This window comes from Clarias gariepinus, chromosome 22 (assembly GCF_024256425.1).
Source record: "Clarias gariepinus isolate MV-2021 ecotype Netherlands chromosome 22, CGAR_prim_01v2, whole genome shotgun sequence".
Taxonomy (NCBI): Eukaryota; Metazoa; Chordata; class Actinopteri; order Siluriformes; family Clariidae; genus Clarias; species Clarias gariepinus.
Genome location: NC_071121.1, coordinates 6,886,525 through 6,914,469, shown reverse-complemented (window position 1 = coordinate 6,914,469; position 27,945 = coordinate 6,886,525). Strand labels below are relative to the sequence as shown.

The following is a 27,945-nucleotide window of genomic DNA, read 5'->3' as shown; positions in this document are numbered from 1 at the left end:
AGAGAGAGAGAGATGGATGAGAGGAAGAGGGAGAGAGATTCACTCACTCAGCACAATCCTCAGCTGATGGTGTCCTCTGAGTAGGATGTCTCATGGACGTCTCTCACAGTAGCTTGCAACAGCCTGCATTTCAACACACACACCACACACACACACACTTTTGCCCAAGCACACATGCTGGCTCAATTAGGCAGGAATTCTCTCCTAACCTGCTCCCCCTTCAACCTGTCACAATGTTTGTGTTGAAATGTCACTGAATTGTTACCCATATGTGCTTATGGGTGGGCTGTACAGCAAATACGAGGTGTGTTCAAGTCTAACCGGGACTGAATTGCACAGAATAACAGAATTCTCCGCTGTTACACTAATGCACTTATCCCAGCGTGTCTCTAGTGCTTGGACACCTTCAAGGTAGAAAGTTCTCTCGTTATGCCAGAACCATGATCAGACTGCCTGCTTCAAGTTTGAAACGCTAGCCTCCCAGGAACTCCGGTAATGGTCGAAACATGTGGAAATGGTGTGGAGCGAGGTCAGGACTGTATCACTTTCAGCTGAGTTCCTATGATGTGCAAGTGGTCTTCCTGAATGACTGTCTGTACAGTTCCCACAGACAGATGAGTCTCTACAGCAAGTTGGCCATAAAGGATCAAGGGCTCCGAGCCACCTTGGCCAGGATCATTTTCCACAGACGCACAGCCTTCTTTAAAACATGTGCACCATTCGGATGTTTTACTGCGGCTAAGAGTCTTATCACCGAACTGCGCTTGGAAACTTCTGTTAATGTCAATCGTTTTTACGCCTTCATTCATGAGAAATGTCATCAGAAATCCCAGGTTGACTTGAACATTCCTCGCATATCATAATACTTAAAGACATAGTCTTGATTTAAAATGTACATCACATCCTTTAGGTTCTTTTAACAAAGTAACAACATTAAAATAGAAGAAAATCAGTGTCACAGTTGATTAGTTTTCAGAGCCTGGAGTGTTTTATTCATTTTATACTATAGTACCGCTTATATCTTTACTACGTAATTACTGTATTCATCAACTGAAAGCTCCTTTGTAGTTAGATTCTATGTTGCTGAATACCCACATTTTGTTTTTACATTTACATATTTTATAGCAGCTATAAACAGACATTCCCACACAAATCTCTCCCCCCCCACACACTTTCTCTGTCTTTTGAAGTTTTTATGTCTTAAAGTCCCCCATGAAGACTGCATGCTGGAGTTTAATGTTAGAGCATTAGTTCTGACTGTTCTATCTATATCATTTAAAAAAATACACCTTTTTATACACCTTGCATTTATCTCATTGAAGATTTTGCCATAGTTCAATTACATTTAAAGAATTAATGAACAAATGAATTATTTTAATGAAAAATACTTATTTATAAATATATGTATATTTGATTTAAATATTGCAAATGTTATCTTCATCACAGATGTATTCTTCACTATACATTTACATTTTTGTATGTATTTTTCTGTTTTTAGTGGAATTTTACATTATTAGGACACATTGTTCTGCACACTGTGTGTGGGTGTAACACTGTGTATGTTTGTATACTGTACACAACAATTTTTTTTTTTATTTAAATAAAATGTTATTAAATTATTAAAATTCAGGTTTAAATGTCAGCCATACAAATTATTGTGCAGCTTTTAATACAGTACGGAAGATAACGCATTACAATAAATACTTAATATACATCTGTGATTTGCCTAGAAGTTAATCATACTGATAATATAAAATATTAATCAGCATCTCCTGGATAGTCCAGACTGAGATCAGCAATGTTGTTGTGTAATTGTCTATAATGTCTACTAGATTACATTAGTAGTATACTACAGTTACAAAGATTAGACAAAAGTACAGAACAGCACGCATTAGAGGAATTTAAAAAACAAGTTTATTAAAACATTTTCCTTTTCCATGGGGATAAACTGAGGTTTTGTACGTTTTTGAATTCTCGTGACTGAATGCAATTTCACCTCCTCACATTTCCCCAGGCTACTGTTATACGAGTGTTGCTTTGGTTATCTTGCGTTATCTCAATCTGTTTTTGTCACTTTCAGCACGGGGTCAAAGGTTAAAAAGAGATTTAGGAGGTTGTGGAGTCCTTGGGTACCAACGATTTGGTATTCTCCTTTTCTAGTCTATGCCTAGTGTTGATATCATCCAGTAGAAATGTCAATTATAAATCTTCAAACATAATGTATAAAGACTAGCTAGGGTTAGTGATCTGAAGAAGTAAAACCTGGCTTCCATGTGTCTACTTACTGGAAAATTCCCATGGGATTCTGATTGGAATCCTTGTGTCATGAATGGCTTCCCCATGAGACACGGTGGTGTGTTCCTGGAAAATCATGGCGGTATACTACGTATATGGAATCCCATGAAAAAATTTCTGGTATTTGTATCTACCGCTGTGGGGGACACCGAAAGTCGAGAAAGTTAGAACAGGCATGAAGTGGCACTTCCATAAATTCCATAAAACCTCTAAGATTTCATAAGACAGAATTACATAAAGTAAGATCAGATAAATCTTAATTAATCCTGAGGGAAATTGCAGTTCCGCAGCAGCGTTGTATAGACAGTAGATAGTAAACTATAGTAAAGCTAAAACACACACACACACACACACACACAGATCTATATATATATATATATATATATATATATATATATATATATATATATTTGTGCGTTTTTTGTACAATATAGAGTATATATACATAGTGTGTGCGTATATACATACATACCATACACACACACACACGAGTACTATAATATATAATATATGTAGTATATAAGTTAATATAATATATAAAATTATATTAAGCTATTAATTTATGCGTAATTAGGAACATGACCAATTTGAGGTGCAGGTGTCAAACATAGCTGCCTGCTGTGCATCACTTTAGCTGGAATCCTTTTACCTTTACTAGGTTTTGACATGAAACAACATGTCATGGTTATGAGGATGAGGGAGTTCGATCAGTTGCATTAGCGTATAAATGAACATTATACACCATCGCTGGTTAGCCTGGTTCAAAACAACAGCCAGGCCCCATTAGTTCCTTCCTTTTGCCCGTTTATGGATAAACCGGGGGTTTAGGCGGAGTCAGCTGTCAGATGACCAGAGCTTCCACATTTGAGGTTCAAAACCACTCTTTGGGAAAGCTATAAAGGGAGATCACGAGGGTTTGTCTGGTTCCTTTAATAAGGTCTAAGGTTGTAAATCAATAAAACTCTCACACTCAAGCTGTTGTTATGTCCATGGATGGAGAGTCCACTTGCATCTTTGTCCACTAGCAACCCAAGCTTATTAATAATCTGTGTGATGAAAAAATGTTTATTGTAAATATTATTAATCGCTATTTAAGAAATAAAATAAAAAGATAAACGTGGGAACTTGGAGAATTTTTCAAAAAAAGACACATACCATTATATCTCTCAGCTGTAATATGTACATCAGTTATGTGCAATGCCAAACACATTGGTTTGCTCATTTCAAAGTTGGATTTAAATGTCTCCAACCCATTAGATCAGTACTCTTATAACTCCTAGACCGTTCATAATCAGTCAAAAACTACCCGCGAGTATGTGTGTGTGTGTGTGTGTGTGTTGCATTGTCTTTCTCTTTCCATCAGCTCACTTCTGTGTAAACAGTAACTCAACCCCCCACTAGCTGCCCGGCTCTAAGCGCGACAGCTCTTGTCTTGCACTGCAGATATAATTGTATCATCAAACACATGTGCAGCTATTTTTGAGACGTGTTTATCTTTGGTTCTGACTTCGAACGGTGTTAGGTTTCCGACTGACTGGCGGTCTGGAAGCAGTGAATAAGGAATCCGCCAAGCGAGGTACGCAAAGGCTAAATGGGAATTTAAAAAAAGCATCTGGAAGTGAGACCCTAAAAGAAAACACAAGCTGAAAAGAGAGGGGCAGTGAGTAAGAGAAATGAGGGGAGTGGGGAGCTGCATTACGGACTAGTCTGTGACTGGAGTTGCCGAGCTGAGCTCCACCTCCTCCCCCCTCCCGCCTTGTGTCTCTCTCTGTTTCTACCTCGTGCTCTCAGCCAGTGGTGCTGTCTGATCATTTGGCCAGGCGCTGAGCAGAAGGGAACAGAGCGGAGGGAAGACAGCTGCACATGGAAGGGAGAGAGAGGAGCGGAGAGCGAGCTGAGCTTTTCGTTCAGTCTTGACTTTTTTACTTACAAGCAGGGACTACCTGAACCTGAACCTGAACCTAAGCCTAAACCTAAACCTAAACCTGGGTTCTGGACTGATTTTTCTTCTTTTCCATCATCAACTCCTCCCTCGTTGTTATCCGCTGAGGTTCTTCAGTTACCTCTTTTGGATTAACTCGACAGGGCAGGACTGCGTCTATCTGGGGGAGAGAGCGCTGGTGCCATGGGTCATGTTGGTTCCTGGTAGTCTGGCTGCATGCGATTGGGATACAACATGAAGGGTGCCCACCACCACCGGGGCTGCGCCTGCCAACACTTGTTCCGAAAAGTCCTGGCAAAGTGCGGCTGTTGTTATGCCAGGGTCAGAGGTCAGTGACTCCGGCGTTCTGGTTCTCGCTGTCGTCTAATAACAAAGTTCACTAGATAACAGTACAGTAGCTTTGTGTTCTTATTTTTTTTCAACCATAACAATTGAAATGTTTTATGAGATCATAAAACCATACAGCTTCATGTTCCGCTTGTTCTTCATCAGATTCCTTTGCTTTAAATCCGCTTTGACAGACGCCCTCCCACCGTCTCCTTATCTCTCCTCTCGAGATGGAGTGTGGGCATGCACTTGTGATTAAGCAAAGCTGTGTGTGTGTGTGTGTGTGTGTGTGTGTGTGTGTGTGTGTGTTTTAAGCTATACAGTATGTTCATCTCATCCATGCATTCTCAGCCAAAGCAACAGATGCCTGTCACTTCTCCTGATTGTGGATTCTTTTTACACTTCTCCTTTTTTTTTTGCTTTTGCCGTTCACGCCGTTCACGCGCAAAAAACCCACACACGCACAGAATGTGTGTCTATATAGGTAGATGAACAGTGTGTGCCAAGAATCCGGTGGCGATTTTGCATGCTTTATGCATGGAAGGCACGTGGGTTTATGAAACAGTAGGGGACCGAGCCACTGAAGAAAAATTCCTTTCTGTCCACAACCCTGGGCTTTTGGCTTCCAGGCAATTACTGAATACCCTATAATTCTGTCTTTGAGGAACTTGCATTTTGTGTTTCAGGAAAACAGTGTGATGTAACTGCAGTTTTTGTAGCTACGACGTATGAAGAGAATTTGCTTGTAATTTCCAACTATTCATCCAACATACACACAAATTATTCTCAGACAAAAGTTTCTTTCCACGATAGAGTTTGTGGCCAAACTTTGCTTAGAAAAGTTCCTCTTTCAGCAGCACCTCATTAAGGCCTTGCTAAATGATTTCGGTGTAATTCGGCTGAATATGGCATCAAGGTCCTAGGTTCGATCCTGAGTTCAGGTTACAGGACAGATTTCCTTGAGAGTCTGCGGTTTCTTCTGTGATAAACTGGCATCTCGTTCATGGTGTATTCCAAGATTCACATCCTGATCATGATGGAGCTGCAAAGGTGGTCTCCAAAACACAGCATGAACTGGTTTGGGCAAAACGCCTAAAATCTTTGAAAGGTAATAGAAGTGATAATCAACTAGACCCCCTATTTGGTATGACATTTGTGAGGTGCTCTTTTTAAGTAGATACTAGAATGCTACCAAGTTTTTCATTTTCTGTACCGCTTAGCATGTACAGGGTCGCAAGGGCTTGGAGCCTAAACCAGGAGACCTGGGGCTCAAGGTACCCAGGGTACACAATTTGGGAACAGCAAATAACTTAATGGGCATGTCTTTGGGGGGTGGACACAGGAATACGTCCACCAAGCACAGGGTGAACATGCAAACCCCATACATACACAGACAGACCCAAGGCGGGAATCGAACCTTCAACGCAGGAGGTACATGTCCACAGTGCTAACCACTACGCTACCTTGCTGCCTGCCAGAATATTACCAAATATTATAAAATAATAATAAAAAAAAAAACCTGGATCCACCTTTACACCCAACCCCTTTGAAAAAAAACGCCGTTCCAAAGCTGGCAAACAACAATTAGGTAATCAAGTTCCAAGGAACGGTTTGTAATGTGATTTGACTATGATAAGGATACCCTCCTTGCTCAATGGTAAAATTTGCCAAGGAACCGGTGAGCAACAAAGTGTTCTCAAAGTAACAGCATGCTCTTATTAAACTTCAAGAGCGAACTAGTTTTTTAAAAAAAAAAAATCTCTCTACGCATTCATTCGCGGTATTTACAATGGGGCAGAATGTAGTTTCTGAGAAGAATCCGACAGTCTATCTCCATCAGAACTAAGCCTGCGGTTACGTGTGCAATTTAGCGAAAGCTGCTACGAGTCAGAAAATATTGTTTTAATGCTGGGAATTAACATCAGACCGAGTTGCTTTAATATAAATCACATTAGCTGAGAGCTAGAGGCGAATGGAGACTGTTTAAGCTGATATGTGAAACTCTCAGTTCCCCCGTTTTCTCAATTTTCCCCTCATTTATTCATCTTATACAGTACTCGTCATCGCTCAGGCACCCTGTGTGCGTTCTCCATGATGGAGGAGGGTATAACCGGGTGGTTTACTAAAGAGTGTTTAATCATGCTTGAATAAGGGCGAAATGTTTACTTAGGCTCTGGAATAAAAGCAACAAGCTTAATGTATTCCGCAGCAGATCCTCTTAATGCGGCTGCATTCTTGAGTTACACTCCCTTTACGTACGAAGGTATCCGAGCTGTGTTTAACTCATCCCGTTGACCCGATTTACCCTAAACGGGGGCCGTGCCTGTTCAGATGCTATAGTGGTCGCGGGCACTCACGGACACGGAATTACATCTCATGTGCCAGCTGTGTGCGGTGGCTCAGGAATCGTGTTTCCTGAACGGAACCATCGGACGGACGTTATCTACAGTATCTCCACTAATAGTCGATGCGGAACGTCAAGCGTTTTTTTTTTTAACCCTCCCTCAGATCTTGTTCGAATGTTCCCAAATGACGCATTCATTTTTCCCCTGAACTGCTCGTGCATTTTGAGGTCCAGCCAGACCATGATAGTTATAATTATGCCGCTTTAATGTGCTGTTTCTTTCCGCACTGCAGCTGTTATTTACAAGCACAGCAGGATTGAGCAGTATGACGTCGTCCTCTCTGTTTCAATGACCACACCGACTGATGGCAATTAAGGAAACTCATAAGGCCTAAAGACTCCAGCTGGCACATTTGCACATTTGGGCATCTATGTTTAAGTCTGATCAATATCATTGACATTTGTGTGTGTGTGTGTGTGTGTGTGTGAGAGAGAGAGAGTGTGTGGCTACAAGGCCGATGGTACGGTTTGATGTCAAATGAAGTGTGTATCAGAAGCCACAGGCATCCTGACTTAATATATAAGCAATAAAACATGGAATTTCTAGGATACTTTCTAAGAGAATCAAAGTCTAAGATTGCGTCACTCAATGGAGCGATAGTGTAAACAGTGGATGTGCAGATGGAAGAGGTAGGAAAACAATCGCAGGAGAGCAGAATGTATTATATGGTATCACCTCACCTTTTGACTTCGCCCTTCCAAAAAACAGGAAGCTGAGCTGTACCTCAAGAGGAAAACACATCTCAGAGAGAGAGAGAGAGAGAGAGAGAGAGAGAAAGCAGGCTCATTTACACTTATTTAATCAGCTTCGACATGTGGTGATTCACAGCAGGTTTTGCTCTTCATCACTCATCCTGTTTCTCTCGTTAATCAGTAAAGCACGAGATATTTATACCTCATGAAATAGTATCTTCAGTTTACATGTCTATCTGACGCAACAGCGTCTTTATAATAACGCCCTCAAGGCTGTTACGCTCCAGGGTAAAACACTAGTTTGCTGTTTCCAGAGCATTTAGATTGAAGATTCCATTTTTTTGTTGTTGTCGTTTTATGTATTAATACTAGAACAGTGTCTTTTTTTACAACATAATGTCAGAAGGTGTAACAGCATCTACAGTATAACAGCATTCGAAAGCATTATCGTTCCTATGGTAACAGCTCATTCACAAGGGATACGGCAGATGCTTAATGTAATCTAAAAACAAACAAACAAACAAAATGCTATTTCAATTGACCCATCGTCTTTACGCTGGGGCCTGGAGCCTATCACAGGAGACTTAGGGCACAAGGCGGGGTACACCCTGGACGGGATGCCAATCCATGGCAGGGCGCTCACACACTGTGGGAACGCATGGGAGAAAACCAGAGTACCCTGAGAACATCCACCAAGCACAGGGAGAACCCCGAGGCGGGAATCGATCCCGGACCCCAGAGGTGCAAGGCAACAGTGCCAACCACTAAGCCACCGTTCCACCACATTTTAGGGAACATTTATGGTGGGAGTTGATAAAGCTGTGGTGTAAGACGTCTTTGCTTCATATCCAGGTGCAAGGGCAGCTGTTGTTGATTAATTTTCTATAACAGTACAAGTGTTTTCTTCCTCCTTGGTTAAAGCTCCAGTTTATAGAACGACGCTTTCTTTCCGACACGTCCCTAGGAACGGCATGCTTCAAAGCAGCGGTGAGTAATTCCTAGAGCCTTCTGCTGCTTGCGAGATGAACTGCCGTCTGACACAAGCCCATCCTTTTCGTTTAAACCGCCTAATGAGTTGCCTTTTAAGGAAAACGGGTGGGGAGTGATTTCAGACCGGTTTTATGGAAGACGCTTTCCAGGCTCATTGTGATTTATAGTGCTTCTGGGGTGTCTTTGCAATTATTACACGATTATAATAAGTAGAGAAACACTTCTTAACATTTCTTAGCGAACTTCCCCGTAATTCTTTCTGACGACCAGGACTGGCTGTACGTATTACCGTTTAGAGGGTGCTCAAAGTTGATTTCTCACAGCTGCTGTCTTGACGGCAGAGATGGCACCACTCCCTCTCTGGTTGAGCAAATAAAGTGGTCATTCACGAGCTTAATACCTACATGTGACAAACTGTATGCATACAGTACGGTATGTGGGCCTGCCTGGCAAAGACAGCGTAGTAGAGGCTGACACGTTAATGACCCGAGCATGCCGCATTAATCATACTTAAAGTCAGTGATTAAGCAGGAGACAGTTCGAGTCTGCGCTGGAGTCAACACATCTGCTGCCATATTGGATTTTTAACACTATAAACTTGCAGGTAATCTCTCTCAAGTCCACCATGTGAAACAGCCATACCCAAGGTACAGTAATGTCTGTTGTGGTTATGAAATTCTCAATCGCTTCTCCTGTGTTTTCATCAGCATCTTCTCTCTTACTCTATTTTTTGATTGCCTGTCAGCCATGAGGCAATTACAGCCACAACACTCAAAAGTCTTTTTTTATTTTTTATGAGATTCATGTCAGATGTGTCCCACTCAAGAGATGTATCCAGGCTTCAGTTCTGCTGGATTTGCAACCCACCTCCTGCTAAGTCTGGCAAGCAGCTTGCATAACGAGGTGATCAGATGCTGAGATCTTCTTGCCAACTTGTAAACTTTGTTTTGGATTTGGTAACGTTTCAGGTGCACGCAAAAACAAAAAAAGAAAAATCTTTGAGCAGAAGAAGTTCCACCAGTTCACAGTACAAAGCCTGATGAGTTGTGCGTTTGTGAGCCAAACTCCGGTTCACTGGTCACCATTGTACTCATGACTGATCACCGCTCACCATTGTTCCCATCGACCCATTCCCGATCACATTGATTAACGTTTCTGCTTCTCAAAGGGGTTTTATTGCAAGCATTTTGGACAAAGGAAACCCCATTTTTCTCGTTCCACTCTTGTTTTTTTTTTTTGTACCAAGAACCTTTCCAGAATGGTTTCCACAGAAGGCAAGAGAAAGAACACTTCACGCTGTGAGATGGAACTTTTGTATAATCTTTGCATGAACCACAAAGGAGGACAAAACAGAGACATAATCCATAGCAGAAACATATAAAACTGTAATGGTAATGCCAACAACGTCGCCTTTGATCAGTAATGCATTTAAGATAAACAATTAAAAACAACAAAACATGTTTTTCTCATTTTGCACATGAACATCGCTGAAAGATGTCAAATTAAATGGTAAACTATGCTCTTGAAGCCGGTCCTACACTTGTGTAATTATTTTTATGCCGCTCATTAGTAACCCCCCTTACGTGATTGTGTAACGGTTCGAAATGTGGGCCGGTTTTTGCCAAGGTTTCCCTTGTTTTGTCAGCAGCAATTGGTACAGTATTTCACCATAATGATAAACATTTCATAAATATAAACTGTTGTGTTGTCCAGGCTGCTGTGATGAAATCGAAGGTGGCTAGAGAGAATGGTATGTTCCTGTTCGCAGCATATCCTATTCTTGGCTCTTTGTCATCCACTTGTAAGAGCGTGGTCCTGGTTAGATTGTTGGAAAAGCAGTAAAGTGTAAGGATGCGGGGGGAGCGGAGATATTTTTAACATGAGACCCCATCCCCCTTTCACACTCCTTCTTCGCCGTTCAATCCCTACTTTCCTGTCACATCGCTCTGTGTAAGACGCACTTCCTGTGTGAGTTCTATACACACCCACACACAGCATGATAAAGAAATAGGAAAAGTTTGCTTCTTCACATGCAGGTGAAGATTAAGATCATTTTTTGGAGCAAATCTCTGTTTTATCTTTGTCTTCTTCTCAGCTGGTCTATATTAATTTTTTTTCATCCCACAGCTGGTCTAATAACTTTTTCTTCCCAGCAGCTATCTGTCCTTTTCTCCCTTTTTGTTTGTTCCTTTCTTTCTTCCTTTGCCACCATCTATTCCACTGCGGTGTCCTTTCTAGACACTGGTGTTCATGAGCATGCATAGGACGGGAATGACTTATTAAATGCAGCCGTGCATTCCATACCTTTTTAAGGAAAAAAAAAAAGAGGGTGTATGGAATGCAATCCTGCGGATTCCGTCCATATTTGCCAGATGTAAATTTTCCTGCATGTGACTCAAAAAGTTACAGGCCACAACTCGAGGAAAAGAACTTTCTCTGACCTTTTGGCCATGTTATTCTTTTTTCCCTCAGTATTACAGAATTGTGTTTTTTAATACAAAGGTCTCTCATTGGTCTCTTCTGGCAGCGGACCGGAGCTGTCATCCCCAGAGGAGTCCTCGAAATAGAGGACTACCAAACATTTTCATGCAACGGAGAAACAAATTTCAGCGAAGTGCAAACAGTTCTGCAACCTCTCATGGCTTAACGGTTTGGCCCTTGGTCGATGGAAAAAAGGAGTAGTGGAGGGAGTTCCAGCGGTGACACTAGAGTGGGAAATGATTGGCTGCTTTTTAAAGAGGGGAGGTCTCGTAGTCTCTTCTACAACCCAGTGCTGTAGTGAGAAATGTGGGGATGTATACTGTTCCTCTTGACCTTATGGGGAAATCCATGGCAGTAGAGTCAGCTTTTGGTCCAGCTTAGGGATTTCCACAGGATTGGGAATACTGCAGGGAGATATGCAGCGTAAATACAATCAGTACGACTCTTTCAGTGGTGCACACGTCTCACAATCCAGACAATTGGCCTTCGACTATAAAGTCTCGAGCGTTTTCTATAAGAAGCTAAACTGTTCTTGTAGCCTGTCAGCAAACTTGTGAGATCATCATATTTACGCACAACCGACTGCTTAAAGCAATATTTTCAAGACAAGCCTCTTTGAAAGGTCTTTTAGCCCAGGTGTGTCTTGCTACAAAACGCTCACTGTGTTCAAAAGTTTGTGTCATGCTGGAAACCATTGCGCAGATGTGAGGAGAGCAAAACAAATCCCTGCCTTAAGGGTCCCATATTTTACTATTTCCTTAACAAGTTAACACAGAACTCTCCCAAAGTGTGCGTGTGTGTATTAATGTTCCAGCTGAAATACAACAATCCTGCCAGAGAACAGCAGAGCTGAATAACAAGACAGGGGAAAGGGGATCATCTTCTTCTATGAGGTCATACTGGTGCGAGGCCACAGAGCTAACCGCTATGCCACACTGCCACCTAGATCTAAAACTGATAGTTTTTTTTTATAGTCTGACACACGCAGTAGAGGCAGGATTTTCTTTATGATTTCTTTAATGACACCATTCAGTCCATCATCTGTCTAGTCTTGGCAATGTCGCTCTTGGCCTTCCAGATCTAGGACGATCAGCCGTGGAACAAGTCGGAATCTGTTCCATAGCCTGGAAATTGTATTCCTGGCAACTTCAAACCACTTGGCGATGTCTGCTTTTGTTGCACCAAGTTAAAGCATTCCGATGGCCCTCTCTCTGCTAGCAATTTTCATGATAATGAGAAGACAAATAGCACAATTAGGATGTTTTCCTTACTTTTGATACTAAGACGCGTCAGCTGAACATAATTAAGACGCTGTGAGTCAGGTTAGTAACGCTCTCCTGAGCATGATGGTAATTTTACTTTACCTGTGTTCTTCATGGAAAAAGGGAAACTAATTAAATTCCAGGTTTATGTTACAGCAAAGGTTTTTGTTATCTTTTTTTCATAATGCAATATTTTGTTCATAAGTTCCATTCCAAGAGCTCGTTCATAAGTCTGATTTGTTCGTAAGTCCAACAACACAATTGCCGTTTCTTGGCACTACTACACTAGCTTCATCGTTGCTGCTTTTACGCTTGCTTCCGGACATCCTGGGCGTGTACTGCATTTGCAGAAGATGCACGCTGCACGTACGCCGGACATGTGATCTAACTTCTATGATTGAACATGCGCAGCGCAATCCGTTCCTTCCACCTCTGTTAGCTTACAGGCGTCTGTGATTGGCAATAGAGCCGTGTTTGATTTGAGAGCGCTCACTCTGAGAGAGCTTGGCCATTTAGCTCTCTCTAGGCTGGGACTGAAACCTGTGATCTCCGTATTATATCTTGAGCTCATAACCGCTGCTCCACTTGGGCGCCTCATGTCCATATCTTTGAAAGTCCGTAACTCACATGTTCATATGTAGGGGCCTTGTAACTGAACTATGAAGTCCAGTTCATGTACATCTCAAATATTTTCCATCAGCTGTATAAATGAACGATCATATGTTCAAACTATGATGGCAATTAATTTTGCATTTACAATAATAAGTTCTCATGCCAGCTAAATGCACTAGTAATGGATACTTTACAGTAAAGTAGAATGCGCCAATGTGCAAGAAAAGGCTGTCGCTTTTAATGATAAGTGAGGGTTCTTTAATGTTAACATCTCCTTGGATAAAGACTAAGTCACAGACTACATAAAACTACATACTGTACAAAACACACATAACGCCAGCTCACGTGTGTTGACAAAGCTATCGTTTCACGCCATTCCCATGAACGTGATACATAGCTTGCCATGCTGGCACATAAACAATATGTGTGTTTGTATCTTTGTGATTACTTGTCTTTCATGTAGATGTCCTTCACTCCCATCCCCTCGGATTTAGTTGCTATGGCGATGTGACGTAGACAAAATCAAGAGCCATGGCGAAGAATAAAAATGGGAGTTTGAGAAATGAGCCAAACAGATGCTGTACACAGTCAGAGTGCATATGCTGGGTTTATATTTAAATCATTAAAAAAAATATCTGCATAATGATGATGATGATGATGTGGGTGGTGCTGGTGAATGTCTTTACTAAACTGCCAGATGAGGATGCTACGTTGTTTTCTGTCTTTCACTCTTCTCAACAGAAAAGGGAGAAAAGCGTATTTAAACTCCACATTTCGAGCCAAAGTACGTCAGAAACTATTAAACATGCATGAAGAGTACATCATAACCTGCATTAATTTCTAGGGTTACATTCGCACTGGCTTGTCTCGTCTAGATCTGTAACATGATCTCCTCCACATTGCATGAACTGGTTAATGTTCAATGCATGTGTCTCGTACTGTAAGCTTTAAGAGAGGACAGAGCTCATTTCTGTCCCACAAGATGCCTGGGACATGCAGATTTTTGACCCAAAGTGGTCTTGACTATAGAAGAGGGTGCCACAGGAGGCTGCTCAATCTGCAACTCTTGTATACTCTGAATGCAGGAAAGGAGACGGTTAAGAGCTCAGGTGGTGTGGCCTAGATCAGCCTGCAGCCTGTAGTCAAGTTAAGTGTTGCCCCACTGCGGTGTAGGGTTTGTGTTTCGTAGCTTAATGTGGTGATTAAAGCTGTAGGCAGGAGCCAGGAGGTGAGGAGGCAGACTGGCTCTGCTGCTCTCGAGGAGGTATTAGTGCTGCTGCTTATGATCATAAATGTAATTGTCCAAGTTTGCGCGCACACGCTTGTGCTCACACACACACACACATAGCCTTCTGGGATCGATTCTGCTGGATAGAAAAACTGCAGATGCCTCCTCGGTACCATCTGGATCTTCAAATCCAAAGATACATTATGCTTAAACACACACCCACACACACACACTGGTGGGCTGTAGCTCTGGGAGCCCTCTTCCATAACCAAGGTCCTGATACTGGTTCGTGTAGTTTTTTCTTTGCAAAAGAATAAAAAATTGGTTTGACTCCAACACAAAAATTCTGCTAGTCTACATGAAAAGAGAAAAGAGGGAAAAAAATTTATAATTATTTTTTATAGCTGACAAATTCATATATAGTTTATATATAAGCAAAAATAGTGAACTCTGGAGCAGCCAAATGTTTAGCTGGAACTGCGAATGTTGATGCTATGCTCCCTTTAAGAGGGTGCACTCTCAAAATGAAATTCTAAAATAAAATAGACTTCTAACTAAAATAGATTCATATTTGTGACCCATATATCAGCCAACTATAGAGCAACTTAAACCATTTTATGGCCAAGACCAAAAACTATTCATACAGTAGCGCTGTCAGTCATAGGCAGACCTTCGATCTGATTTGATTTGTTTTGGATTTCAGTGTGTCTGATTTATCTCAAGCAGGTACATTAATGACAGGTTTTCAATCATTCTAAACTATTAAAAGTATTAAAAAGACATTGAAATACTGTGTTATTGGTTGTTTACATGTCACATCTTGTATAGCGATATATCTGTTTTCCAGATCTTCTGCTTTACACTCCAGTCCAACAGGTGGCGGTATTACACCAACCGGCCCATAAACTCCAAAGAAGAAGAAGCAATATAGTTTTTATTTTCTGCAAAGGCTAATATTTTCTGCTAATTCTTTAACAAATATAGATGTGTTATCCTAGTCATTCAGTAGATTCAGGATCGTCAGCTGTCTTTATTTTATTGCCCTGTAATGTTTCTAGACCTGTAATGTTTCTAGAGTTTAAGTCTAGACCTGACCAATTTGAAGCAACACCAGATCATAACACTGCCTCCAAAGACTGGTACAGTTGCCACTAGCCATGATGGGTGCATTGTTTCATGAATTCCCTACATACCCTGATGCGCCCATCACTCTGGAATAGGGTCATTCTGAACTTAATGTACCACATGATCTTTTTGAATTGCTCCAAAGTATAATCTTTATGCTCCCTAGCAAATTCAAGCTCTGGTTTTTACTGCTGATTTTTTTTTACCATGCAACTTCACCAAGTATTTAATTGATCTCCATTCCAACCCTCTTTCTTCAACAAACTCGATGGTTTAGCACTATCCTCCTAGGTTTTCATAATGTGTTTTGTTCTTAACCCAGTTCCAGTTATTTCAACTCTGCTTAGTTGTTTTCTTTGCTTGACATAGCCCAATAATTTGACCCTGCTAAAATGGCGCCTTTTTTTGGGTATTAATTTAATCTTACACCATTTAATGTATATATGATTACATTGTATATAATGTGCAGTCTGGCCAAAAGTTTTGAGAATGACACAAATATTAGTTTACACAAAGTTTGCTGCTAAACTGCTTTTAGATCTTTGTTTCAGTTGTTTCTGTGATGTACTGAAATATAATTACAAGCACTTCATACGTTTCAAAGGCTTTTATCGACAATTACATGACATTTATGTAAAGAGTCAGTATTTGCAGTGTTGGCCTTTTTTTTCAGGACCTCTGCAATTCGACTGGTCATGCTCTCAATCAACTTCTGGGCCAAATCCTGACTGATAGCAACCCATTCTTTCATAATCACTTTTTGGAGTTTGTCAGAATTTGTGGGTTTTTGTTTGTCCACCCGCCTCTTGAGGATTGACCACAAGTTCTCAATGGGATTAGGATCTGGGGAGTTTCCAGGCCATGGACCCAAAATTTCAACGTTTTGGTCCCCGAGCCACTTAGTTATCATTTTTGCCTTATGGCACGGTGCTCCATTGTGCTGGAAAATGCATTGTTCTTCACCAAACTGTTGTTGGATTGTTGGAAGAAGTTGCTGTTGGAGGGTGTTTTGGTACCATTCTTTATTCATGGTTGTGTTTTTGGGCAAACTTGTGAGTGAGGCCACTCCCTTGGATGAGAAGCAACCCCACACATGAATGGTCTCAGGATGCTTTACTGTTGACATGACACAGGACTGATGGTAGCGCTCACCTTTTCTTCTCCGGACAAGCCTTTTTCCAGATGCCCCAAACAATCGGAAAGAGGCTTCATCGAAGAATATGACTTTGCCCCAGTCCTCAGCAGTCCATTCACCATACTTTCTGCAGAAGATCAATCCGTCCCTGATGTTTTTTTTGGAGAGAAGTGGCTTCTTTGCTGCCCTTCTTGACACCAGGCTATCTTCCAAAAGTTTTCGCCTCACTGTGCGTGCAGATGCGCTCACACCTGCCTGCTGCCATTCCTGAGCAAGTTCTGCACTGGTGGCACTCCGATCTCGCAACTAAATGCTCTTTAGAAGAGGATTCCTCTTTCCTCTTTTCTGAATCCTCTTTTAAAGAATTTAACCTCTTTCCATGAAGTTCTTGATGATCCTCTAAATTGTTGATTTAGGTGCAATCTTAGTAGCCACAATATCCTTGCCTGTGAAGCCATTTTAATGCAACGCGATGATGACTGCACGCGTTTCTTTGCAGGTCACCATGGTTAACAATGGAAGAACAATGATTTCAAGCATCACCCTCCTTTTAACATGTCAAGTCTGCCATTCTAACCCAATCAGCCTGACATAATCATCTCCAGCCTTGTGCTTATCAACATTCTCACCTGAGTTAACCAGACGATTACTGAAATGATCTCAGCAGGTCCTTTAATGACAGCAATGAAATGCAGTGGAAAGGTTTTTTGGGATTAAGTTAATTTTCATGGCAAAGAAGGACTTTGCAATTCATCTGATCACTCTTCATAACATTCTGGAGTATATGCAAATTGCTATTATAAAAACTTAAGCAGCAACTTTTCTAATTTCCAATATTTATGTAATTCTCAAAACTTTTGGCCATGACTGTATATATGTTCACAGTGTGAATCCACTTTGAATTTTTTTACATATTAGGAATTGCAACCATTGTATTAAGGGCTACATTGTCTTTGAAATTTATGGGGTGCTTTTTCTTGGCATGAAAAGTTGCAGTGTGGTCTTTTACCTAATGTGAGCACCTGTTTTTAATTCAGCACTTGATTAGTTGATCTATTTCTATCCTTTAGTTCCTTCTTCTTTTTGAAAAGTCTCATTTTTTGGATATGTGCTTTCTGAGTCTTGTTTCCCATGTTCCTTGTTGTTCTGACCTTGTTTTGAATCCTTGTTGTGCGTTTCATCTTCTTGATAGATTTTTCAAAATTTAGTTCTGAAACCCAATGGACTTTCAAGGATAACTGTTCAGTACAGTGAGCATTAAATACAATAATCTGCTGGCATACAGATAAATCATCCCACCCTGAACCTCAATGAAGAGGTCATTGAGTTCACCGTCCTTTAGAAACCCTCATCCGCAGTTTCTTATTAAGAAGTGTCTGAGCTTGTGGTTTAAAATTGATGATAAAGTGGTCCTTCTTGACTTCCTTGGTTTAATGTGTCAGTGTCTATGTCTTACCCACTTCTTTGAAAAGCCACAGAGTGGTGGTAGCTGCCATACTGGACTCCGGCGCCAATGGAAAGGAGGGCATCAGCAGAGACGAGCTCTGAACGCATTGGCTTTTTTAATAAACTACCAGTGCATGACTCGAGTTCAGTCTGGGGCACAGTAATGGGCTTAAATTTACTGCCAGAATGACAACGAAGAACAAGAAAACTGCTTTTATTTAAGCAGGGACTTGAAAAAATGTAGGACTGGAAGCAGTACCCCATTGTCATGAACAACAACAACAAAAAAATACATCAGTACATCAGTATGGCCCTCATGTTGCTTGCTCATGGGCATTTTATGACCGTTTTTATTGTTTGTGAGTATGCACTGTCCATGTTTTTATCTTTTCTGATTAGACTTTTAGTAGCTAATAAGAGTCCTAAAGCTACGGTAACTACATTTAGGCATTTGACAGACGCTCTTATCCAGAGCGACTTACATTTTTATCTCATTACACATCTGAGCAGTTGAGGGTTAAGGGGCCTTGCTCAAGGGCCCAAGAGTGGCAACTTAGTGGTTGTGGGGTTTGAACCTGGGATCTTCCGAACCGTAGTCCAATGCCTTAACCACTGAGCTACCCCTGGCCCCATAACTATCCAACCATCCTTCCATTCATCCATATTCAGTGATTGCTGTGGACATGTGTAATTATTCATTATATATATAAAAAAAAAGAATGAGGTGAATATGTGCAAAATATTGCCGACAGAGGATTCATAATCAGTGGACAGACTAGTGCAAACAGTGAGTTGTGCAACACTGAGAAAACGAAGGTCAGTGCAGATTAGTGTATATGATGAGTGGTGGAAGTCTGTTATGAAAGGAATATCTATGAATGAGAAGTGGCTGAGGGATAATCATGACTATCAATCTCAATCATGTACCGTAAAGAGGCATTACAACAGCGTATGGCCCTGGGAACCAAAGTTTTCATAGGTCTGTCAGTAGTGTGATAGACTTCTATCGCAGAGAATCTATCAATGAAATGCTTTTCTGCTTGGCAAAAGCTCCACACAGTGGGTGACTGGTGTTGGACATGATGGACAGCATTTTGTACAAGGTCCTTCTTTTCAACACCAGCTCCAGGGATTCCAGCGTAAAAGCCAACCACAGGTTCCACTCTCCTACCCACCTTTAATCCTAACTAACTTTAATTGGTCTACGTATGTGCCATATTTTTTTATGCACATTGCACTATTTGGAAGCTAAGCACCTATGCATGCTTTGTCTCATATCTCAGGCCATTGTGTATCCAGGAAGGCCTCCTCGCTTATGACATCCTTCTCAAGCAATGCACAAGTGTCCTGAGGGATAGCCGGAGAGCCGAATGAAGGAAGGGCAGCTAGACGGCTATATTACAGGCTCTTCCTTTATTGCTTGTGGCTGTCCTCCACCGTGCTATAATCGCTCACGCGGCGAGCCTCGGATCTGAGCTGGACTCATGTAACAACCACAGAGCTGGAGCTAGCACTTCTGAGATGTCTGGTTCTGTTAGCAGACTTAAATGAAACGAAAGAGTCAGCAGGATGACTTTATATGGATTTATCCTGGCTTTGTACACATTCGTACTGAGTCAGACAGCCTAATCAGCACATATCTGGGATATAATGTACCGACAGGGCCTTCCTGATTATATACTGGTACTCGGAGTAATTCTCAGGTCGGAACTTCGTCCATAAGTCACCGGCCAATTACTGTCACTTTCAAACCTTCACTTTCCTCATTTCCTGCTCTCTAAATCCATCGTCGGCTGTTGTTAGACATCGCCGTGTGCACTTAGGTAGAAAGCAAACACTGGCAAACTAAACGTAGAAGCTTTGTTAATACCGCTGCATTACGTGCCTTTCCCAGCCCTCCTGTAAAAGCAAATGCAACGCAGAGAATGTCTGACTCTTCAGTTCAGCTTGTCTTCTTGCTGGCTTTGCATTTCAGCGCTCATATCAGCATCTTTGGTCATGATTTGGTCAGCGCACAGAATGAACGAGCCTCTCAATAAGGTAGGAAAAGCCAAAAGCCAAAAGAAAGAACAGCCAAGAGTCAGTACTCGTTAACTGAAAGAGTACAAAAAAAACAACCCGTAGGTAGGATTTATTCTCCAAATATGGACGATGGCATACGTTCGAGGACACGATGATACAGCAGTGCTGCACTCTGAGTAAAAATAACCCTGAGAAAATGGCTATAATCACAGCCAACAATGCTAAATTTACTCCCGGTGCTGCGAGAGGTTCCGGGTATGTAGGATTATTATTTGTGCATCGGCTTCAGTCCAGCGCAGTGATCCTGTGTTCCAGGTGCATCGCTCTTGCCATAGAGTTGACCTCAGCCTCATGGGCCTGTATGAGCCTCACACAGCTCCATTTCCCCTGAGTAGGTGATATGTAATCTGAGGGTCTGGTTTGAGTGGTGCAGATGAAGTGCTCTAAAGGGAGAGTGTGTTTGTGTGTGTGTGTGATTGTGTGAGAGCATGACTAGCATGACGTTGCTCTTCCTAATGGTGTTGCTTATTGACCAGGTCATTCAGGCTTAGAAAGGTTTTTTTTTATTTTTATCAACGTGTAGGTACATTCGTACCTACGGTGAGTTTTAAGTCAAGTCCATGTTTCACAAAGACGGTAAAACAGGATATCTGTCTATGTGTGTGTTTGTCTCTGTCTATTTACTCATGCCGCTCAAGGTTAGATATTGGTGCAAAGGCAAAAATGCTTGACTGAGTTGGAGAGCAGGGCATGAGCTTTGGGCATGGGCCAAATGCAGGCTCTATGGCACAGCAAGCTGAGAGCTGACTAAAGGCTTTCAGGTCCTGTAAGACTACAGTGCTCTTAGATTCATTATTGTCAATACACACACACACACACACACACACACACTCTCTGGCCGAATGGCTGCCTCAGCACACAATCGATATGAGAAACCTGAGACTGTATTCTTTAAAGAATCAGCACCTGAAGGCTGATCATCTAATATCTAGCAACTACATACATACAAACCTAAACAGACAAGAATTACACATATAATTTACAGGCGAGTTTTTAAGGCGAAATTACATATTGCTAAATGTATTTTTTTTCCATAGGAAGTAATGCAACTGCAGATAATCCGTTCCAGGCTCGCAAAAATATTAGCAATATTACCAATTTCCAACACTATAATCATATTTTTGCATATAAAACCAATTAAAGCATTTAGGAAAACAAGCAAAATAAGTACAGTACATTAAACCTGACTTAACCTTTTAATTTATGAGTCCTCTTGGCACCGGCTGCTTTAAAAACAAAACTGAAAGCAACTCCCTGTTCCTCTTGCTAACATTCTTGGGAATCATGGTGCTATGTCCTCATAAAATCTTGCAGAAAAAATTAAAAAACAAAACAAAAAAACAAACAAACAAAAAAAAACAATATGCACAAACACTCGTTTTGCTTGCCATTTCACTGACGCAAGTTTTGATCAGTTAACGGATGTACGCGCAACTTATTGTGTGTTTAGTTCAGCTAGGTTTGGTTGCTTAAAGCCCAAAATTCTTTGCATGCTGAAAAATCAGAATTGGATTAGAGCAACTCCAAAGCAGGAAGTCCTTTGGAGTGCTCCCGGTAGGCAGTGGTAATTACCTATGAAAATCGTTCTAAGGTAGGACAACCATGAGCTCCAGGGATTTTTGCTGTGCCTGGGTAAACAAAATCCAGTCCATTAGTCCAATTCCAGAAAAGAGCCATGGTGAGATAGAGTGGTGGATAGAACGGTGTCAGAACACCCAGGAATGGAAGGAGCCATACTGTACAGCGCCAGGATGCGCTATGGGAAACGGCAAGCCAGTAGAGGCTTGTGCAGTGTGGTGCTCACATAGATGTTACTTTTCCCATAACACCTTCCTAAACATTGCTGCTGATCATGGAAACGGTATACCCTTACAGCAGTGGTGTCTTTCAGCAGCATAATGCACTCTGACGCACTGAAAAAAAAAAAGTTCAGGAATGGTTTGAGGAGATCGAGGACAAAAGAATGTTGACTTGGCCTCTGAATTCCTCAGATCTTGATCCGGTCGAGGTCGTGTGGAGTCCATGCCTCGACAGGTCAGAGCTGTTTTGGCAGCACAAGGGGGCCTACACAATATTAGGCAGGTGGTTTTAATGTTATGGCTGATTCCAGCGCCTAAGTACACACCCCTAGGTTGTTCTGCATGTTAAGTTTCATGGGTTTGTTCATCAGTAACAAAATCGCTAGATAGTGAGGACAAGAAAAATGATCTCTGTTCAGACATTTAAACACACACATACACACACACACACACACACACACACACACACACACGCACAGAAATGGTTTGATTATTAAAACACATCTTTTTAAAGGTGATTTTGCCTTCTGGTTTGGTTTCCTGTCTTGTTACAGTGCTCATACCCACACACACACACACACACACACACACACACACACGCACACATTTCACTTTTAACAGTTTGTACTTCTTTGGGATTTTTGGAGATGCTCAGAAAAATAAAGGGACGTCCAAAAACCATTAAGGGTGCAAACCTTTGCGGTTGTAAAGATAACATCCTCGGAATGCTCCACTGAGATAATAAAACGGTGAATAGTGGAATGATTTGTAATAGCTACAGTGCAATCATTGAGTTTCTAACTCAAATCTTTGAATCCTTTGAGGTTTTGGTGGTATATTTCACTCTTTATGGAAAATACTCACACATATTTCTTCCGAATATTGCTTGTCATTTGTTCTGGGTGGTTGGCCATCGCTAAGCTACACAGTGCATTTTTCAGATGCTTTTGAGGATTGGATTGAAAGCTTTGATGTCTTTCTTTGGGTATCTTAATCTGCTTTGCAGACATTGATACCTTTAAAGTCGTCTGATTAATAGACTGTAGCTACATTTTGTCTTTTTTTATTCGGTCCATGCAACCTCTGTACTGTAAAATTAAAGGCCTTTTTTTTTTCTTTTTTTTTTTTTACATTTACAGCATTTGGCAAACGCGCTTATCCCAAAAAAAAACAAAAAAAAAAACCTTACAGTTCTATCTCAGTAGACATCTGAGCAGTTAAAGGGTTAAGGGCCTTGCTCAAGGGCCCAACAGTGGCAATAGTCCAACACTTCACCCACTGAGCCACCACTACCTTTGTTTTAATGCTGATTTCTAGGCTTTGTATGTTCTAGACACTATGTGAAAACAAACTGCTTTGTGTATAATTTAAATATACAGTTATTTATACAAAAAGTGTTGAATTCTTAATTCTGATAGGTCAGAAATGGCTGTAATGGTCAGATTTCATTTATACTTCTTCATTTAATTTTATTAAATTTTATTAATTTTAAAAATATTGTACAGCTTTCTGTATAGAGATTTTTATATACCGTTAATGAAAGGAGTCTTCAGTATAAGCACTTTGTAACAGTCAGTTGTAATCAGTAGGTTTTCCATGGGGAGGACTTCACAACAGAAACGTTTATGATTTCTTGATTTGTGCTGGTTCTATACCATTAAACATAAATATAATTGGTTAAAAGTATAATGTTTTAGACATTAATAAATAAAAACGGGCACTAGTTTGCAAACTGCTGTGGTGTAAGAGGAACAAAACCCTTCAGGATGTGATATTATGGGGAAATTATGAGGTCTGCTGTTGATGTAACTTTTCCTCTTCATGGCTCTTTCATGTTTAATTCCATTAAAACAAACAACCAATTACATTTAGCCACTTGGTAGATGTTCTCATCACATCCGAGCAGTTGAGGGTTAAGGGCCTTGCCCAAGGGCCCAACAGGGACAACTTGGTGGACCTTCCGAACCGTAGTCCAATGCCATAACCACTGAGCTACAAAGAAACAAAAACACTATTTTGGTGGCACTACATAAAATTTATGATACACAGTACATCGTCTGGGGTCCAGGGGTCACTGTACCATGGCTGACTGTGCACTCTGACTAAAGAAAATACTGTAATGTACAGTACAGTGCTGTGCAGTTATAAGCCACCCATCATTTTGTTATATTATAATAAATTAATAATGTGGATTAAATTAAATACATGGGAATAAATGTTTTACTGTGACAGCCTCCAAAAAGGGGGGGTGGTTAGCACCGTCGCCTTGCACCTCCAGAGTCTGGATTCAATTACCGGCCACGTTCAAAGAGATGCATATTAGGCTAATTGTCGGTCCCAAATTGCTCGTAGTGTGTGAATGAGTGTGTATACAGTATGTGTGTGTCCCAACTTGTGTCTTAAGTCTCCTCTTGGAGAGGCTCCAGGCCCCCCCAAAGTGAGTCTCCAAAGTGATTTAAAAATAAAAAAAATTGTTTGTTTAATAAAACAACCTTATAAACAAACAACAAACAACCTCAGCAGCAACCTCATTTCCCCTCTCATCCATTCGCTCGTCAGTCATCATCTGCACCTGTTTCTCACTTCATCAAGTTAGATGGATTTTTTTTATGCTTGAATGATTGATTCATCGGTCACTGTGCGGCTTAACAAACACACAAACAAAAGAAAAACATCCTTCTGAAACTGGTCAGGCCATTTATTTTTAGATATGAGAAGTTGTTTTCTTTTTGTTTTTTTTTCGAAGAAATTTGATTGGAACACAAAAACAAACACATACGATCGATTTCAAACCAACACTCTAGTAAGTTAAGTTTATTATATCATGCATCAGCTCCTATTGTTTTATTTTAAATCTAATATGCCAGAACAGAGAGTGAAAACAACTGTCTGAATCCTTATCGACTGCACTGTAACTGCAGCTGCCTCTTAGTGCCAGTGTATTTTTTATTCTGAGAAAGCGTAGAGGAACAATGCAGAGCCATTAGGGAGAAAATGAGAGCAAGAGAGAGAGAGAGAGAGAGAGATAGGTATATAAAGAGGGAGAGCCCATCACAGGAAGGGATGTGGGCTAAATATGCCTGCCTTTTACTTTTGGCTGTTAATTATCCAATCCACTAACCGGTGCTGCACTTGCATTAGGGAAATGCATCTGTATAATCTGTCCTTGCTCTCAAGCACGCCATTAGAGAAATGAGTTGCTGATCGGCCTGACAATCTAGGAGCGGAGCTCTTTTATAATCCCTATAATATGCATTTACTCTGCACTCTAAGTGCCACAGTGGTGTCCGAGTGAAGGCAAGAGAGATGAAGCTTCTCAGTTATGAAATGTAACACGCGCACAGACATCACTGATTAACGTTTTTTTTTTTTTTTTTTTTTTTTTTTGCCATGCATTGTTGAGTTAACCCACTTTTGCAGTGACATGTTTTTTATTGTTAACTTTATAAGCAGGCAGGACAATAGTGCATTTAGCAAATGATGCAATCCTCACACTGTGTGTGCTCTGCCGTCACATGTGTGTTTAGGCACCTGACATCATGCCAGAGTGGCAGCTGGATGGTAAAGCCAGGCTAAAGCAATCTAAGCTGAGAAAAGCTTCTCCATCTCTAGACATCAAACATCCAACCCAGAGTCGCACCTGCAGTTCAAATCAAGTGTGTCTCCCAGCTGTTTCAGAACACACCAGTACTAGACCCCAAAAAGATGAAAAATCTGCACGTACAGACTAAACGTAGATTATTTTCTCATGTTTTGCTGAAATCTTAAAGCTGTACATGTTAAGATGTGCTTTAATGAAAAACAAATGTGTACATTCGCACCCTGAGGCTAAATCCACGAGGAGAGCGTTCAAGTCAAACTGGGATTTGTAAGAAAACTGCTCGTGAATGAAGACGTAATACTGATTGACATTTACGGAAGACTTCAAGCAAAGTACGGTGATGAGACTCTTAGTCGCAGTGCAAACATTTTGAAGAAGAAGGTTATACTGTATGTCCATGAATGTCTGATTCTTGTACAACTTGTCGAAGGGATGCATCTTTCTGTTGGAACTGTACACACAGTCAGTCCACTTGCACATTAACACTTCTGGGAATTATTGCTACAGTCCTGACCCCGCTCCAAGTGATTTCCACATGTTTTTGGACCATTAAAGGATATCCTGGGAGGCCAGCGTTTCAAACATGAAACAGGAGGTCTGATCATGGCTCTGGCGTGCTGAGAAAACGTTCTACCTTGATGGTACCAGTGAAACGCTGAGATAAGTGCATTAGTGTACAGTAGCAGGGGATTATATAGAGACATAAAGGGAGTCATAACTGTGTTCTGTTATTCTGCACAACGAAAAGTTTGACTTGATTGCCCTTTGTAAATATTTAACTAATCTAATTGTCACATGGTCTTGCAAACATAGTCATGATGATGTTTACAGTAATCACCATACTGTATTAAAAAGTATATTTATTTTTTCAAAATTTCATGCAACAAACAGTAAGAGGTTGTATTCACACTAGTCATATTTAATAGCGGTTTAATAGCTGAATTTTGCGCATTCTCTGTTTTTCTCCCATAAAGTAACCCTGTCGCTGTTCCAATCTCATTCTCCCTGAGCAGCAGGCTGTGTGAGGGTGTGTGTGTGTGTGTGTGTGTGTGTGTGTGTGTATAGAGTCATGTGCAGATACAGTGAGAAGCACCTGAGAAGCTGTCAGGCCAAAAGGTTTCATGTTACTGACTGACTACTGTCATATGAAAAGCTGATCTTAGCTTGTATCTGCCGAGTTTCTGAGCAGAAGTCTTCATTACAAATGGAGCTCACACTTATTGGATGATATATTAGAATTCGTACAGTATATTATAACCAGAAATGATTTAGTTCACTTCTATTATCTAGCTATTAAAGTGCTGTTTTTGCAGCCAGAGGCAGAAAATAATGAGATGCAAAATCCAGAGCGCCTTCTGCATAAAAGCTTTTGGGACATGACCAGATACCGAACATTTCTTTATACATTTGGTCTACTGTAGGTGTAAGAATGTGTGAATCCAGTTCTTTAACTTTGCTTTATCGTTAGTTTGCAGTTTGCACACGACTGGCTGCTCTACAGGACCGGTGCTCTGCATGAAAGAGCCCCAGCACCAGCTGCGTTCCTCTTTATTCTTAGAACATGTAGTGCCGTTCCGTTTGATCTTCCAATCAGCTGCACGCTTGAATGACCTTCCCACAACACACGCACTAAAGGATTTTCTCATTTTCTCATCCCCTCAAAACTCCATAACTCAAGCTGTAATCTTGTTTACGGTTCACTTAAAAGAGCCGAATTACGCAGTTATTACAGTCTGGAGTTCTCATTTCTCCCTCCACCTCTGTGTCCCCAAACTTATTACATTTGTTGTCCTTAAAGCTGTACATTTGTCCCCCTGTGCTTTGGTGACTTTTTTCATTTTTAGTTATAAAGAAGCAACTGAGACAGAGCTTTTTGCTGCTCTGAACTGAAACACATGCACCCAAGAATGCACAATGGGGGGCTTCCCAGAAATGTCTTCTGTAAAACTTGGTGTGCAAAAGACACATAAAATTTTTTTGAATACATAACAGTGCACACTTATGTAGGATTTTGAAGAACTGATATATTTATTTTTTTAATTAAACAAATATCCATCCATCTATTATCTATAAGGCTTATTTCTAATAGGACTTATCTGTAGTAGGGTCCTGGGGCACATGGAGGATACACCCTGAACTAAGTGAAAATCAATTGCAGGGCACAAACACACACAGACTCATTCATACACTGTGGAAACGCCAATCAACCTACACTGCATGTCGTTGGACTGTGGGAGGAAACCAGAGAACACAGAGGAAACTTATCAAGCAAACTCCATGCACACACAGGACCAGAGGCAAGGTACAAACCCCTTTGCTGGATGTGTGAGGCCATAGTGCTAACCATAAAGCAACCATACCACCATATTACTATTATTTATTTTAATATTTGTAATATATAGCATATAGTAGTAATATAGTACAGTATATGTAATGAAAAAGCATATGTGTATGTATCTTTCCAAAGTCATATTATGTGCAATTGGGTAATTTGCAACAAGCAATTATTGCGCTTATATACTT

The 27,945-nt window shown here is 40.9% G+C and overlaps 1 protein-coding gene across 3 annotated transcripts in view; it reads left to right on the top strand.

The window, feature by feature from the left end:
- arhgef25a (Rho guanine nucleotide exchange factor (GEF) 25a) overlaps positions 1-27,945 on the top strand; it is a 94,508-nt gene that overhangs the window by 20,349 nt on the left and 46,214 nt on the right. The window contains exon 1 of one of the 3 annotated variants that reach the window (XM_053482612.1): positions 4,119-4,565. The exons of the other annotated variants lie outside the window; for them this stretch is intronic. Within the exon in view, the coding sequence (XP_053338587.1) occupies positions 4,454-4,565 (112 nt within the window). The 5' untranslated portion in view covers positions 4,119-4,453. Of the gene's footprint in view, positions 1-4,118; positions 4,566-27,945 lie in introns of those variants that run through there. 3 annotated transcript variants of the gene reach the window in all.